This window comes from Prionailurus bengalensis, chromosome D1, assembly GCF_016509475.1.
Source record: "Prionailurus bengalensis isolate Pbe53 chromosome D1, Fcat_Pben_1.1_paternal_pri, whole genome shotgun sequence".
NCBI lineage: Eukaryota > Metazoa > Chordata > Mammalia > Carnivora > Felidae > Prionailurus > Prionailurus bengalensis.
Window position 1 is genome coordinate 66,961,802 of NC_057346.1, and position 17,926 is coordinate 66,979,727.

General features: G+C 37.5%; 1 protein-coding gene across 4 annotated transcripts in view; it reads right to left on the reverse strand.

The window, feature by feature from the left end:
- SBF2 (SET binding factor 2) overlaps positions 1-17,926 on the reverse strand; it is a 505,713-nt gene that overhangs the window by 113,819 nt on the left and 373,968 nt on the right. For all 4 annotated transcript variants that reach the window (XM_043580629.1, XM_043580627.1, XM_043580628.1 and 1 more), the window contains one exon: positions 14,242-14,310. In XM_043580629.1, coding sequence (XP_043436564.1) covers positions 14,242-14,310 — 69 coding nt within the window. The remainder of the gene's footprint in view (positions 1-14,241; positions 14,311-17,926) is intronic.

The window sequence follows — 17,926 nt, forward strand, 5'->3', positions numbered from 1 at the left end:
TGCACACACACAGGGAAAGGAGAGTAGCAGTGCTGGAGAGGGATGGGTAGAATTTTAAATAGGGCTATCAGGACAGGTCTTACTGAAAGTGATATTTAGGCATAGATATGAGAAAACTGAGGGACAAAATCATGAAGTTAATTTCGGGAAGTAGTTCTGAGTAGGATAAGAGGCCACTGGAGGGTTTTGAGCAGAAGAATGACCTGATTTGACTTACATTTTAAAAGGGTAACTCTGCCAGCCATGTTGACAATGGAATGTAAGGGGCAAAGGTGAAAGCAGGGAAATCAGTAAGAGGATAATAATTCAGGGAAGAGATGACCATGGCTTAGAAACTGTTTCCTTAAATTATAAATATGTCTACAAATTTCAGTCTCTCCACCCAATACTGAAGGCTCTAGGTTCCAGGTATTGCTAAATGTCTTCAAGTTGGTTGCAGCTTAAGCCATGGCAGCAGATCACCTCAAATTCTGTTTCTTTTCCATCTTTCACTCTGTAATATTTCTCTTACTTTCTTGTGCTTAGTTATGCACTTAATAAGATACTTGTATTTATCCTAGATTTTTAGTGTTCTATTGCTGCTGCTGCTGCTGCTGCTGGTGTGGGGGGAGGGGTGTTTCAGAATTATCTAGTATGCTATATTGCCAGACTGAAAAGTCCTTAGAATTCCACCTTTTCCTATTTATTAGTTGTACGACCATGGCAAGGTTTTTAAATTTATCTAGACCCAGTTTCCTCAGATATGAAATTGAGACAATAATAGTTAGACCATGGGGGTTATTATGAAGATTATGACACAATTAACATAACGTACTTAGCCACAATGCATGGCACACAGGAAATACTAAACACATTTTTACTTTCCTAACATCCTCCTCATCACCACCCTTGCAGCATCTCATACATAGCAGGTACTCAATAAACAACTGCTGAAGTGATCTATTGAAAATGAGTTACAAACTGCAGTGTGCTTAGTGGGAAAGAGGTCCGCCTTTCCCACTGGTTTGTCTCTAAATGTATATCATGGCCACAGCCAACTACATAAAAATGTTACAAGAACTCCTGCCACCCACTCCTTTAAGAAAATGGATAGGGGTTGTACTCATACAGCTGTGATTCATTAAATGTCTTCAGTAAAATACCCATGCTGTGTTTATTGCCACCTCCCACTACTCCAGGACCAGAAGTGGAAGGGGAGGTAACAAGCCAAACATCAGACCTAACAATCTCATGCCTCCAAGAATAGTCAGTTTATGCAAACAGAGGAAAGAATGTAGGATCTCTCCTCTGTAACTTGTGGGTCCCACTGAGATGCTAGGTCTTTTTTCCTTCCAGGGAGTGTTTTTTCAGGACGGCTGCAGCTGACTGGTGGCAGTGGGTAAGCTGTTCATTAGGTTCCCTGGAGGAGGCTCAGGGCTTCCTCTTTCCATGAAACTATTCCATTCATTAGCTATTTAAATGAGATATTATCAGACAAAAATTTAAGTGTTCTCTACCTTAAAGTGAGGAGAATTAAATTTTTTTCCATAAAATATACATTATTTGAATTGCAAGTCACACACAATTTGGGCTGGTTAATGTAAGTAATTCTAGAAAAGTGGGTAAAAATTTGGTCTCATGAAGAGCAGTTGGCTTTCCACTAAAAGCAAAATTTTATTTTATAACCTGAACTAGTCATGAAGGGAATCTAGCATAAAACAACAGATGGCTCAGAGCTAACTCAATTCTTCTCTTGAAATCAGCTCTCAGTCCTTGTGGTATTTATGGTAGCTGGGTACCATCTATCATCCCACCATTCCCTACAAAGAACAGCTCAGCACATGTTCATAATATATTATTAAATATTATATCATATATATTACATATATCATATAATGTTAATATATTATTAAAATAATAAAAATATTTTTCCAAGGTTTAAGAAGTTAACGTGGCTTTTAGTATGGCTTATTTTTTTACTCTGATAATATCTTTGTGGGTATATATTTTTTATTTCATAGTGAATTCTGTATACAAATCAGAACTATCAAGTATTAGAAAATCCATGAGGAACGCCTGGGTAGCTCAGTTGGTTGAGCATCCTACTTCAGCTCAGGTGAGGATCTCACAGTCTGTGAGTTCAAGTTCTGTGGGGCTCTCTGCTGACAGCTCAGAGCCTGGAGCCTGCTTTGGATTCTGTGTCTCCCTCTCTCTATGCCCCTCTCCCACTCATGCTCCGTCTGTCTGTCTGTCTGTCTGTCTCTCTCTCATATATAAACATTAAAAAAAAGAAAAAAGAAAATCCATGAGGGAAAAATTATTTCATGAGCTTACACTCTGTTTTCTAAAACTCAGATAACTGAGTTTTAGATAAGCCCAGATTTTAGATAAGAGGAAGTCAGACGATGTCTTAAGGAAGAATTTAAAAGTAGCATAATTATATCTAAAACATGGAATATTGGGGGTTTGGAGAGCTTCTTCTGGGTTGGTGTACACATGGAGATTTGGGGAGAGAGGTGCACCTGGAGAGAGCATGGGAGCTATGCACCCTTTCCCCATACCTGGCCCTTTCCATCTTTTCCATCTGGCCGTTCCTAAGTTATATCCTTTCATAGTAAACTGGTGATCTAGTAAGTAACATGTTTCAGAGTTCTGTCAGCTGCTCAAGCAGATTAATGGAATCCAACGAGGTGGTCAGACGCAAAGTAATTCCTCCTAGATTCTTAGGGGAAGATGATGTCAGAATAGGAGGATCTTAAACTTGCCTCATCTTATAGATACAACTAGATAATTATCAAATTATCCTAAGTACCCCCAAAATTGACATGAAGACTGGTAGCACAAACTCCACAACGTAAGGTAGAGAAGAAGCCATATCAAAGAAGGTAGTAAGTGTGGGGACATGGTTTAGGGGAGAAATGGATCCTGGCTGCTACAGAGGGGAGGGAGAAAGCTGTGGTCATGGAGAAGGGTGAGAGAGACAGAGAGAGAGAGAGAGGAACATACAAGGAGAACATTTCCCTATGGCCACTGGCTTGGAAGGTGAGAGGGGCTGAATTTCATGAGTTCTTGCAACCAGAGAGGTTTAACACCTGAAGTTTTTAGTGTCAGCAGGCTGGGCTCTGGGAAAGTCTGGCGGCATCAGGGATGCTCTTGGAGAGAAAGCAGGCAAAGAACCTCAGGACAGATGGTGCGGAAGTAGTAATTTGAAGAGTGAAGGGCACACAGTGGGGAGATTATTTGCTCTTCATGGAGTGTGTTCCATCCAGCACTCACAGAGAGACCACTATGGCAACAAAGGAGCCAGCCAGCACAAATTTTTCATCCCTGCCCCTCAGCATAAGCATGGGCCACCTATGGGAACTAGTACAGTGCACATAGTGGCTGCCTAACTCACTTATACACTAAGATCCTGGTTGGGACTGTCTGTGATCTGGTGGGACTGCCCTTCTCAGTCATGCTTACCTTAGTCCCAGTGTGGCAGGCACCTTCATCAGAAGACCAGCACAAACCCCTGCCCACACCACGTCTCCTAACGAGGGAGTTCTGCTGGGACTCAGTTCTGGAGAAATTGGTGTCAGGTCTCATTTCACAAGTAGACTGGAGCACACCTTATTATAACTTGCCACATTCAGGCCAGGGATCAAACACTGCCCACAATATGCAAGGAGAGACTCTGCAGATGACTGGCCTGAAGGATAGAGTGCCCAGAACACAAGAGCAGAGCACACATAACACACACCAGAGATACTCCCTGAAACATCAGGCCCTGGGCACTACATGACCGCTTCTTCATAAGGCCATTACTTTCAGGAGCATGAGACATAACTGGTTTTTCTAACACACAGAAGCAGGCAGAGACTTAGACAAAATGAGAAAACAGAGGAATTTATCCCCAATGAAAGAATAAGATAAGGCCATGGCCAGAGATCTAAGTGAAACAGATATAAGTAACATGCCTGATGGAGAATTTAAATCAATGATCATAAGGATACTCACTGGACTTCAGAGAAGTGTGAAAGATGCCAGTGAGACCATTAAGATAGAGATAAGGAATAACACAGCAGAGATAAAGGGTTCAATAAATGAAATGACAGAAATGAAATTCCATTGATGGAATGAACAGCAGGAAAAAGCAGGGGAACAAATCAGTGACCTAGAAGACAAAGTATTGGAAAGCAATGAAGCTGAACAAAAGAAAGAAAGAAAAATTATAGAAACAAGAATAGACTTAGGGAACTCAGTGACTCCATCAATTGTAATAACATTTGTATTACAGGAGTCCCAGAAGAAGAGAGAAAAGAGGGCAGAAAATTTATTTGAAGAAATAATGGCTTAAAACTTCTTTAATCTGGGGAAGGAAACTGATATCCAGATCCAGAAGGCACAGAGAACCCCTAACAAAAGCAGATCCACACCAAGACATATTGTAATTAAACTGGCAAAATATAATGAGAAGGAAAAAAAAAAATCTTAAAATCAGCAACAAAAAAGAAAACAGTTACTTAAAAGGGAAAACCCATATGGCTATCAGCATATTTTTCAGCAGAAACCTGGCAAGCCAGAAGGGTCTGGCATGATATATTCAAAGTGCTGGGTGGGAAAGATCTGCAGCCAAGAATACTCTATCCAGCAAGGCTAACATTCAAAATACAAGGAGAAATAAAGAGATTCGCAGACAAACTATAATTAAAGTTGTTCATGACCACTAAACTAGCTCTAAAGAAATACTAAAAGGGATTCTGTGAGTGGGAGAGAAAGGCCAAAAGTGACAGTACAAAAGTAGGAATCACAAAAGCAGTTAAAATAAGTATTTCTATAAAAAATTCAAAGAACTTACAAAATAAAAGGATGTAAAATATGATTCTGTATACCTAAAATGTGAGGAAGACAGGAGTAAACAGTGGGTTCAACCTTAAATGGCCATCAACTTAATATAGACTGTTATGCAAAAGAAGTTATGCACAAATGTAATGGTGACCACAAATCAAAAACCGTTAATAAATATTCAAAGAATAAAGAGAAAGAAATCAAAATATATCACTAAAGAAAATCAGCAAATCATGAAAGAGAAAGACAAGAAAGGATCAGAGAAATCTTCAGAAACAATCACAAAACAATAAATAAAATGGCAATACATAACTATCAATAATTATTTTGCATATAAATGGACTAAATGATCCAATCAAAAGACAAAGGGTGACAGAATGGATAAAAAAACAAGATCCATCTATATGCTGCCTACAAGAGACTAATCTTAAACCTAAAGACATCTGCAGATTGAAAGGGAGGGGATGGAGAAACATTTATCATGCCAAGGGATGTCAAATGAAAGCCAGAGTAGCAATACTTATATTGGACAAACTAGACTTTAAAACAAAGACTGTAACAAGAGACAAAGAAGGGCACTATATCATAATAAAGGGGACAATCCAACAAGAAGACATAACAGTTGTTGAGGTTGAAGTTTAATTATTTGTACTAAATTATCCTTTGTGAATAAGTTTCTCTATAATATTAATAAAAGAGTCTTGATTAGTGTGGCTTTCATGTACACTAATGTTGAAGGATGCTCTAAGACTGGCAGAGTCAATAACAGAAAGAGGCTTCTGAAAAGAAGGAAAAGAGGAGAAAATGAGGAATAAGCCCAGGAAATCATGGAAAGTTGATTAGAAAACCTGATCAAGAAGCCCCCCCCCCCCCCCATATGAGGAAGAGAACAAAACTTACACTTATCAAGGCCTGAACCCAGAGGGAAAGGGCAAAAGGGGAAACAATTATGATGAATCACAGCGTCATTATGTTCAGGAGAGTACCTTCATTGTTGGCACATTCTTTAGTAGAACAGTTCACTTTGTTTCCTCCTATTTGCTTACTATTAGCGATTTTCATGCCTGCCTACCCTACATGATAATCAAGTACTAGATAGCAGAAACCATGTCTTATGCATCACCACAACTCATACAATGCCTAGTACAGGGTTTTACACAAAGGAAGCAGGTGAAATACAATTTTCTACCAGGTGGTTAATGTAACTACATTTGTAAGTAACAATGTTTCTTCAAATCTCCAAACTCCACAGTTGTCTTATATCACTAGTTTAAACAGTGAAGACAAACTAATATTAATAAAGAATAGTAATTCCAAAGTATTATAATAATTCAGTTTCTCAGAAGTAGGGGTTTTCCAGGACTAGGAAAAAAGGAGCAACCATCTAAAACTGGAAAGAAACAGTGGGAGAAGCAAGAAGAGGATGTGCTAAGAGGGGGGGAGGAAGGAATGCTAAATTGTCTGAAAGAATAAGAATATGAAGGGAGGAAATAAAAGCAAGACAGTATCGCTCTGGCCATTCTAAAATTCTGCTGTGCTGGAGGCATCTGCTGTAATAAGCACATTCATATCTTTTCCAGGCCAAATCTGGATTCAGCCCACTGTTGATGCCTGTCTTCACTCTCTCTGCTAATTTATTTTTAAGCTAAGTATTTTATTTTACAGCAAAAAAAAAAAAAAGATGAAAAAAGACCCTTTGTCACCTCCTCTCCCATTTTTTTGCCAAAAATGTAATCCTTTGAGACCTGTTGTAGGAAATTCAATGTATCCAGACCATGAAGTTTAAGAAAAAAAAATTCTTTTCCTATTTTGTAGATTTTTAAGAACCTCTCTTGTCAAGTATTTACCAACAGAGGGGAAAAAAAGGATTGATGAAATATCTATTTTTTATATTATTATAAGATTTTTTCTAGCAATAATCTTAATACCATGAATGTGGGTTCATCTGGATTCCATCAGTTAGAATGATCTATAAGCTGTCATATCTATAGTGGGATAAGTAGGGTCCCTATTAATGATTAGTTATTCAAGTAACTTCTAAATCATCAGAGAAGTACAAAAGTGATTCTGATATGATTTTGAGTACTTAGTATGTTTTCTATTAGAAATATGTGGAAATTAGAGATTTACATATAATGACACATGACAGTTCTTTATTAACCATAACATACAATTAATCAACATTTCCTGACTTTGCCCCCTCTAAGCCCAAGCTTAATGAAGTATCCTTGCCAGATATATGGATGACCCTGATTGGAGAAATGAGGGGACAGGAGTGATGTCAATTCAGTACCTCTAAGCAAAAAAGATGAGAAGTTCCTAGAATTATGCTTTATAAATTGGAACTCACTTGGGGAATCTTATTGTAGTTAAGGGATATGAACTCTGGAGTCAGAATGAACTGAGTTTGAGTCCTGGCTCCTCTACTTACAAGCTAAGTGGTATAGATTCCTTCATCTTGAAATGGGAATAGTATTCATTGATCTGGATTAGGTACTGCATGTCAAATGTAGCATCTTATACTAGGTAGTCAGAATTAGCTGTTATTATTATTGCTGTCACCTTCCTCTGGATTTATGTTCTTTGCCATGTTCTATTCAATGCATAGGCTTACACAAGAAATATCAGGTATTATGCTAAGTGAAATAAACCAGTCAGAGAAAGACAGATGTCCTATGTTTTCATTAATATGTAGAATTCGAGAAACTTAACAGAAGACCATGGGGAAAGGGAAGAGGAAAAAATAGTTTCAAACAGAGAGGGAGAAAACCATAAGAAACTCTTACACAAAGAACAAACTGAGGGTTTATTGGGGGAGGGGAAAGGGGGAAATGGGTCATGGGCATTGAGGGCACTTGCTGGGATGAGCACTGGGCATTGTATGTAAGCGATGAATCACAGGAATCTACTCCCGAAGCCAAGAGCTCACTATATACACTGTATGTTAGCTAACTTGACAATAAATTATATTTTAAAAAAGAAAAAGAAGAAATATTAGGTTTTGGATGCCTGGGTGGCTCAGTGCATCCTAACTCTTGATTTTGACTCAGGTCATGGTTCCTGAGATAGAGCCCCATGTCAGGCTCTATGCTGACCATTGCAGAGCCTGCTTGGGATTCTCTCTCCCTCTCTCTCTCTGCCTCTCCCCTCCCATCATGAGTGCTCTCTCTCTTTCTCTTGCTCTCTCTCAGAGTAAAGAAACTTAAAAAAAAGAAATATCAGGTTTTGACACGACTGACTCAGATTTTAGTTAACTCATTTTGGGGGGCAGGGGTTGGGAGAAGAAATACTTCTAGTTTGGTGGCAGAAACGTCATCACTCAGGAGATGGCTCCGGCCATTCTGTGCTTCTCTGTGCTTCAACGTTCACAGTTTCTCTGACTGATTAGGTAAGCTAGGTTTACACAAGTAACTTTTTTTAGGTAGTGCTCAACAGATTTTCCTATCACATCACTCTGAATTTACCTTCCTGCCTTCAGCTTTTATATTTTGAAGTAGAAATAATACCTAGATCTCAAATTTATATATAATCAGATAAGTTAAGTGGATGTTCATTTAGAATATATAAGGAAAAGTTACAATCTAGCAACAAAAAACCTAAACAGCTATAAAATTACGTCTTACATCTCACATTTTTTCTGATGTATTTATTAAAAGAGAATTAATTTAATCATACCTTACATCTTGAATTACATACAATTTGAAACGATACAGAAGGTGACCTAAGTACTCTGGGTATGGAGAATTCTTAATTAATAATTAACAGTCCTAAAGAAATCTTCTAACAACATGGGCAAACTTCAAATATGTTATACTCAGTAAGAGAAGCCAGACATAAAGGAACATATATGATTACGTTTATATGAAATGTACAAAAAAGACAAATTTATAGAACAGAAGGTATGTTAGTGGCTGCCTGGGAATGAGAAGTGGCTGCAAATGGACAAGAGGTTTCTTTTGTTATTATAATTTTTTTTTTCAACGTTTATTTATTTTTTTTGGGACAGAGAGAGACAGAGCATGAACGGGGGAGGGGCAGAGAGAGAGAGGGAGACACAGAATCGGAAACAGGCTCCAGGCTCTGAGCCATCAGCCCAGAGCCTGATGCGGGGCTCGAACTCACGGACCGCGAGATGGTGACCTGGCTGAAGTCGGACGCTTAACCAACTGCGCCACCCAGGCGCCCCAAGAGGTTTCTTTTGAAATGATGGAAATATTCTAAAATTATATGGTGTGATAGTTGTACAAATCTGTAAATATACTAAAAATTGTTAAAATATACACTTAAAATGAGTGAATTTTATGGTATATAAATTATACCTCAACAAACCTGTTAGTAAATATGAACCTTCCATGTGGCTGGATGCTAGGGAAGATATTCTTTACATGTTGAATGAAATAAGAATTTTAAAGAGGGCATAAATCTACTTCTATTGGGAATGAGAGACCGAATAATGCTCTTATAAAGTAAGACCTATCTTGATCAATAAGTCATACTCAAAGTGCCATCTGTATATGAGAGATCTCTGGAATTTGATAAGGCATCACTTCAGAAGGCTTGAATTTAAGATAAACAGGGTATTTCTATTCCTCCCCAGGGTAAACACAAACTACAATGAGTACCAGGGAAGAAAGCGTCAGTTCTTCTGGGAGTCATTTTGAGCATCAGTAACCAACCGATACACCTCAAAGAAGTAAAAAGAAGGGATCTGTCATGGTTTAATAGATTCTAGGGCAGTCTCTAGTTTACCTGGGTGATTAAGAACTACAATAGGGTAACTCTAAGATACATGGATCACGGAGGAGAGGGCATTACACAGTGGCTCATGATAAAGGGCTTTCACTATTGCTCACTATCAATTGGGAAAGAGTGATACAAGGGTATCCTACTTTAGTTCTACTTCTGCTCTGTTGCATTTTAGCTTACTCTTTAATTCTTTTTATTCCAAAAAAAAAAAAAAAAAGACATTTAGACAGGAACCCCTGCTTCTGGTTTTTACTTTAACAATCATGATTTTTTTTAATAAAAAGGACCAAATAAGTAAACCAAGTATAGCCCAATGTTATTCAGTAACTGTGAAATGTTCCTGTGTTCATAGCTGATTAATGAATATGAACAGCCTTTAGACAATATGTTTCTTCAGGGTGAGGACCATGTGCTATTCACCTGCAATTCTGCAATAAATGCAAGCACAGGGCTTGCCACACCTACTAACTGTCTGCTGAACTGAGAATGAAAGCATCACATAAATGCTAAACATAGTACAAATGTAAATGATTACATTATTTTTCACCATTAAAGTGATCCTTAACAACTTAAACCTGGCTGTTAAAGTACCACCTTGAAGAAAGGCTTCATAAGTTAAAGAAGCATGAGTTACATACAACTCATTAAAGGTAGAGAAAAGTGAGAGAACTGTAAGGGGGAAAAAAACCCCTAAATTTGTGGTGATTGTAGCATAAAAAATTCCCAAGGATCTAAGATAATGTTACAAGTAAAACATCATGGGATATTTTTACACAAAGTAAAGCTCTAAAAGATAAACATCACATTTCATCTGAGTCAATGAAATATTTTGCTCTTATGCTTAAGGTAAATACACATACACACAATCTTTTCATTAAGAAGAAAAATATATGTAGTCATCCCAAAATAATTAGGTAGTAGTGTTATATACCTAATTATAATTAGGTATATGGAAAGATCTCCAAGATATGTTACTAAGTGAAAAAGGCAAGGTGAGAAAACACTGAATAGTTTGATTAGTTTCAAAGAGGTAATTTTATCTGTATTCTGTCTGCTGGCAATAATGCATGACTTTTTTTAACCAAGAAGTCAACTGTTAGAGGATATGGGGTAGAGGTGGGAAAGGCAGCTTTTGTTTTGCATTTTATATGTTTCTATAGTATCTGAATTTTCTAACCACAGCTATATATTTTATTTAAGGAAATGGCCATCCAGTTGATGGAACTGTGGACCAGTTTGATTTCTTGCTTATTATTTATTGTATTAGAAAGACTAATATATAAACTCCTAGTGGCATGTCAATGGTTCACTCATGTGGCTGCCCATGTTGTTGCCTGCCATAGTAACTTTGTATATTGAGATGTTCAATAAACTTCTGTTGCATTGAAAAAAAAAAGACTAATAAATATCATTAAAAATATTTTCAAAGTAAGTTTAAGTAAGACAAACAGCTGAGCCCATTCTCTGAAGCATGATGAACAAGGCTCAGGAGTTTATATTGGTTGAACAGTTTGAGCGTGGCTCATTTGCAATCTGTGGCCAGAATAATGCAATTTATATCTATAGAATTTTCCTGAATTATGCACCAGAAATAATTTCCCATAAGTCAAAAATTTATAAAGTATCTAAGAACTGGTATGATCCACCCTCTGTGTCAGTTATCAATGCAATATCTCTTTCCTCCAAATCTACCTTTCTTTGCCCTGTTGTGTGGCATTGGCGCTGGACTTGTAAACATTTCTCCTTTACCATCTGGCACAAAATTAAGTTTTGTCAGCACAGGGTGCTGAAGGGATACTGCAGTAGAAAGTAGTTTCTTTTCCTGGTTCTGGTGTGCTTTGTGCTTTAGTTCCTATGGCATGTACCTGCTATGGTGTGTGGGACACCCTGAAGCGCTTACCATGTGTGATGTTTCAGTGGTACTCCAGATGGTGGCTTCACTTCCTGTCAAGTTTCACTGGCACTCTAGTGAGAGGGATTCCCAGAAAGTCTTGCCAGAACCCCAGCAGGTAGTTTCCTGCTTACCAGCTCTGGTCTGTGGCACCTCAGTGAATTTCTATGCTATCCAGTGGCCAAATCAATACCTCTCCAACAAGGTCTGAATCACAACTCTTGTTGGGGAGGAGCCCTCTTCCAAGTTTTCTCTTTTCTTGGGTACTCTGCCTGAGCCCAAGAGATAGTAGCTGCTCCCTATATCTGATATTCCTGTGTTGTTTAAAATTCTCTTTACTTCTTGGCAGTTAATCCCCTGTTACTACTTAATAACTTGTTAAACTTTTCCTGCTCATATTATTGGTGTGGTCACTGGCTCCTAATCCATGCCCAAACTAAAGCAAATCAAACCAAGCCAACAACAAAGAATTAAACCCATAAACCCACCCCTAAAACATAAATTTGAATTACTAAGTTTGATAACACAAACTTGATAAATAGTATGACATTTAGCCCAACTTATTAGCTAATTAAAAACTCTCACAAAACTAAAACCAGTGTGATGGTTTTGCACTGTGTAAAATAAACTAAGCTAAGACATTTCTCAGAAATGTCTTTCTGTTCCAGGGTTAGGATTGGCCACAAGAGAAATTTTTCTAACATTTAGACAAAAATGAAGCAGCAGTCATTATACTCTGAAGGCAATATAGGATGCTATATCCTGCTACAGCTCATATACTTTGTCCCTGATCTGCTGACTCATGTTGATATGGGGAAGGGACTGAGCTCACAGTTCCTCCGTTTCCTGCCACATCTCCTTCAGCTTCTCCTAGCCTGGGGCCAGGTGCATGTGCAGCTCTATGGCCAACAGTGCTGTTTCTTTTGCAGGTCATCTGTATCGCTGAGGTTTGAAGAAGTGAGAGGTATACACAGATTCCAATTTGTCCTTGTTCTTCCCTGTGTTGTGACCTACAGAAACTTCAGGCCTATGGGCAAAGCCTAATTCAAAGTCTTCCACAAACTTTCCCTTTGTTTCTATAACAATATAAGGGTTGGTCCCTTATAAATTCCTTAATTATATCATTCTTGGTGCTTCTGCTATCATGATCAAACCCTAATACTGCAAAATGGTTAAATAATTCTGCTTAAAAAATCATAAGCAATGGGTCATTTGAGGAATTAAGTTTCATTTGTCAATTCTTATTTTCTCTAATATTTAAGTTTAAAAATATCTTAAATGTTGAAGGTAGGAAAGATTTAAAGTGCCATTTTCTTTAAAAAAATTTTTTTAATGTTTGTTTTTCTGAGAGAGAGAGTGATCAAATGTGGGAGTGGGGGGCGGGGTGGGACGCAGAGAGAGAAGGAGACACAGAATCCAAAGGAGGCTCCAGGCTCTGAGCTGTCAGCACAGAACCTGATGCAGGGCTTGAACTCACAAAGTGCAAGATCATGACCTGAGCTGAAGTCAGAAGCTCAACCAACTGAACCAGCCAGGTGCCCCTAAAAATGCCATTTTCTTTAACAAATGCCATGTGAGGCCCTATATGAAGGCTAGTTAGACAGAGGACTGAGTTTTCTGGCTGCTCTGAGATATAGACACACATTTCCTAGGTAGCTTAGGATCCAGGACAGCCTGGCCTATTTTTGTAACAGTGTTCTCCATGTTAGCAGCGGAATGAGATGAAGGGTGAGGGAGTTCAGAGAAGGCTGGTAGGTATTCATTGAAGAAAAACTGGAATGGGCCTGGAGGTAGGGTTAAGCTGGGGAGGGAAGACCAAAAGATGATGCTCAAGCTCCAGCCATTAGTTTCTAAACCTAAAATTCATTTGTTTGGTATTTTTGAGATTTGTCTTTGTTTCTTGAGCATGTTCAGTATGACCTGCCAGTTCTCAGAAGTGTGAACATCATAAATTCCACTTTTTGTTTTAAAAGAAGAAGGGACAATAAGTCGGAAGAAAGAGGGATATGCAGTGACAAAGCAGCAGAGAAAGAGTTCCTGATTATGGAGAACCTTTAAAGGTTAACCTTTAACTCAGAGACGGTGGACAGACTGAAGTTAAAAAAAAAAAACACCTGGCCTTATCAATAAATATTTATAAGACAATATCCTAGCCTCATGGAATTTACTTTCTGCAGTAGGGGAAAATACTCATATGTAAACAAACGAATGCATAATATAATTTCAGGTATTTCAGGTACAAATTCAGCTATAAAGAAAAATAAAGCAGGGCTGGAATGGCGGGATTCTATCTTAGGAGATGATTTATTATTATATATTAAATTTTCTACACATAGTACAGTTGGTCCTTGAGCAATGTGGGGGTTGGGGCATTGACCCCTTTGCAGTCAAAAATCCACACATAACTGTTACTCCCCCAAAACTTAGCTACTAATAGCCTAGTGTTGACTGGAAGCATTACAACACAAAGTTGATTAACACATATTTTGTATGTTATATGTATTATATACTGTATGCTTACAGTAAACTAGAGAAAATACTATTTAGAAAATCATAAGGATGAGAAAATACATTTGCAGTACTGTACTGGAAAGAATCCACAAATAAGTGGACCCGTGTAGTTCAAATCTGTGTTGTTCAAGGGTCAACTGTATGCAATAAATATTATAATAAATATTGCTACAGATATATGTTAGACATACCGGGGGACAAGATTCATGTAGTTTTATGATAAATCAAACTACATACATTTATATGAATCATAATGAGCTTATGTATAGACCAATGAAACTTACCCTGTAGAAAGCACTGGTCAAAGGGAGTAATGCTGCAGCAATGTTATATTCTTCTAAACTTGAACAATCCTTAAACAAAACAAAGAGAAATGAGCATTATTAGGACATTTACCAGAAATCACAAATATATGGAAACAAAAATCTAGGACACATTGTTTGCTGTCTTAAGGGGTTTTTACTTTTGTTCCAAATTGTCACTAAGTCTTAGGTAAATTTGAAAAAACAAAACAAAACAAAACAAACCGTCCTTGAAGCACATTATTTTATTTTATTTTATTTTATTTTATTTTATTTTATTTTATTTTATTTTATTTTATTTTATTTTATTTTATTTTTTATCTTATTTTATTTTATTTTTAATATATGAAATTTATTGTCAAATTGGTTTCCATACAACACCCAGTGCTCATCCCAAAAGATGCCTTCTTCAATGCCCATCACCTACCCTTCCCTCCCTCCCACCCCCCCCCCCCCCCATCAACCCTCAGTTTGTTCTCAGTTTTTAAGAGTCTCTTATGCTTTGGCTCTCTCCCACTCTAACCTCTTTTTATTTTTCCTTCTCCTCCCCCATGGGTTTCTGTTAAGTTTCTCAGGATCCACATAAGAGTGAAAACATACGGTATCTGTCTTTCTCTGTATGGATTATTTCACTTAGCATCACACTCTCCAGTTCCATCCACGTTGCTACAAAGGGCTATATTTCATTCTTTCTCATTGGCACGTAGTACTCCATTGTGTATATAAACCACAATTTCTTTATCCATTCATCAGTTGATGGACATTTAGGCTTTTTCCACAATTTGTCTATTGTTGAGAGTGCTGCTATAAACATTGGGGTACAAGTGCCCATATGCATCAGTACTCCTGTATCCGAAGCACATTATTTTAGAAACAAGACAAAAAAAATTTGGGAAAAAATTTTTAAGTTTTTATTTAAATTCCATTTAGTTAATACACAGCATAATATTAGTTTCAGGTGTAGAATTTAGTGATTCATCACTTATATACAACACCCAGTGCTCATCACAAGTGCAGTCCTTAATCCCCATCACCTATTTCACCCATTCCCCCCCCACCCACCCACCCACCTCCCCTCTGGTGACCATTAGTTTGTTCTCTGTAGTTTCTGCTTTTCTAAGAGTCTGTTTCTTGGTTTGCCTTCCTCTCTCTCTTTTTTTTCTCTTTGTTTTGTTTCTTAAATTCCACATATAAGTGATATGATATGGTATCTTTCTCTGACTTATTTCACTTAGCAGAATACTCTTTAGTTCCATTCATATCCTTGCAAATGGCAAGATTTCATTCTTTCTGATGGCTAATATTCCAATGTATATATGTACATATATACACATCACTTTCTCTTTATCCATTCATCAGTAGATTAGACCTCTGGGATCTTTCCATAGTTTGGCTATTGTAGATAATGGTATAAACATCAGGGTATCTCTTTGAATTAGTATTTTTGTATTTTGGGGGTAAATACCTATTAGTGCAATTGCTGGATCCTAGTGTAAGTCATATTTTAACTTTTTGAGGAAACTCCATACTGTTTTCCAGAGTGGAGGCACCAGTTTGCATTCACACCAACAGTGCAAGGGGGTTCCCCTTTCTCCACATTCTTGCCAGCACCTGTTGTTTCTTGTGGTTTTGATTTTAGCTATTGTGATAGATGTGAGGTGATATCTCATTGTAGTTTTGATTTACATTTCCCTGATGATGAGTGATATTGAGCATCTTTTCACATGTTTGTTGGTCATCTGTATGTCTTTTGGAGAAATGTCCGTTCATGTCTTCTGACCATTTTTTAGCTGGGTTGTTCATTTTCTGGGTGTTGATTTTTATAAGACTTTGGTATATTTTGGATACTAACCCTTGATCCGATACGTCATTTGCAAATATCTTTTCTCATTCTGTAGCTGCCTTTTAGTTTTGTTGACTGTTTCCTTTGCTGTGCAGAAGCATTTTATTTTGATGAAGTCCCAATAGTTTATTTTTGCTTTTTGTTTCCCTTGCCTCGAGACATATCTAGTGAGAAGTTGCTACAGTTGATGTCAGAGGTTACTGCCTCTCTTCTTCTCTAGGAGTTTTTGGTTTCAAATCTGACGTTTAGGTTTTTAATCTGTTTTGAATATATTTTTGTGTATGATGTGAGAAAGTGGTCTAATTTCGTTCTTTTCGTTTTCCCAACTGAACAGTTTTCCCAACACTATTTGTTGAAGAGACTTTTTTTTCCACTGGATATTCTTTCACGTTTTGTCAAATGTTAATTGACTGTATAGTTGTGGGTCAACTTCCGGGTTTTCTGTTCTATTCATCTATGTGTCTATTTTTGTTCCAGTACCATATTGTTTTAATCACTACAACTTTGTACTATAGCTTGAAGTCCAGAATTCTGATGCCTCCAGCTTTGCTCTTCTTCTTTAAGGTTGCTTTGTGGTTCCATACAAATTTTAGGATTATTTGTTCTAGTTCTGTGAAAAATGCTGTTGGTATTTTGATAGGGGTTGCATTAAATGTGTAGATTGCTTTAAGTAGTATAGACTTTTTTTTTTTAACGTTTATTTATTTTTGAGACAGAGCATGAACGGGGCAGGGTCAGAGAGAGAGGGAGACACAGAATCCAAAACAGGCTCCAGGCTCTGAGCTGTCAGCACAGAGTCCGAAGCGGGGCTTGAACTCACGGACCGTGAGACCATGACCTGAGCCCAGGTCAGGTGCCCAACTGACTGAGCCACCCAGGCACCCCAAGTGGTATAGACATTTTAACAATCTTTGTTCTTCCAATCCATGAACATGCAATGTTTTTCCATTTCTTCGTGTCATGTTCAACTTATTTCATCAGTGTTTAATACTTTTCAGAGTACAGGTCTTACCTCTTTGGTTAGATTTCTTCTGAGGTATCTTATTGTTTTTGGTACAATTGCAAATGGGATTGATTCCTTGGTTTCTTTTTCTGCTGCTTCATTACTGGTGTATAGAAATGCAACAGATTTCTATGTTGATTTTGCATCCTGGGACTTTTTTGAATTTGTGTATCAGTTCTAGCAGATTTTTGGTGGAAATTTTCAGGTATTTTATATAGAGTCTCATGTTGCCTGCAAATAGTGAAAGTTTTTTACTTCTTCCTTGCCAGTTTGGATGCCTTTTATTTCTTTTTGTTGTCTGACTGCTATGGCTTGGACTTCTAGTACTATGTTAAATAAAAGTGATGAGAGTGGACATCCCTGTCTTGTTCCTGACCATACCGGAAAAGCTCCCAGTTTTTCCCCATTGAGGATGACATTAACTGTGGATTTTTCATATATGCCCTTCATTATGTTGAGGTATGTTCCCTCTAAACCTACTTTTTTGAGTTTTTATCATGAATGGATGTTGTAATTTGTCAAATGTTTTTTTCATCTATTGAAATGATCAAATGGTTCTTATCCTTTCTATGATTAATATTAATATCACATTTATATGCAAATATTGACTCACCCTTGCAGCCCAGGAATAAATCCCACTTGATTGTGGTGAATGATTTTTTTAATGTATTGTTAGATTCGGTTTGCTAGTATTTTATTGAGAATTTCTGCATCCATGTTCATCAGGGATATTGGCCTGTAGTTCTCTTTTTTAGTGAAGTCTTTGTCTGGTTTTAGTAATGCTGGTCTCATAGAATGAATGTAGAAGTTTTCCTTCCTCT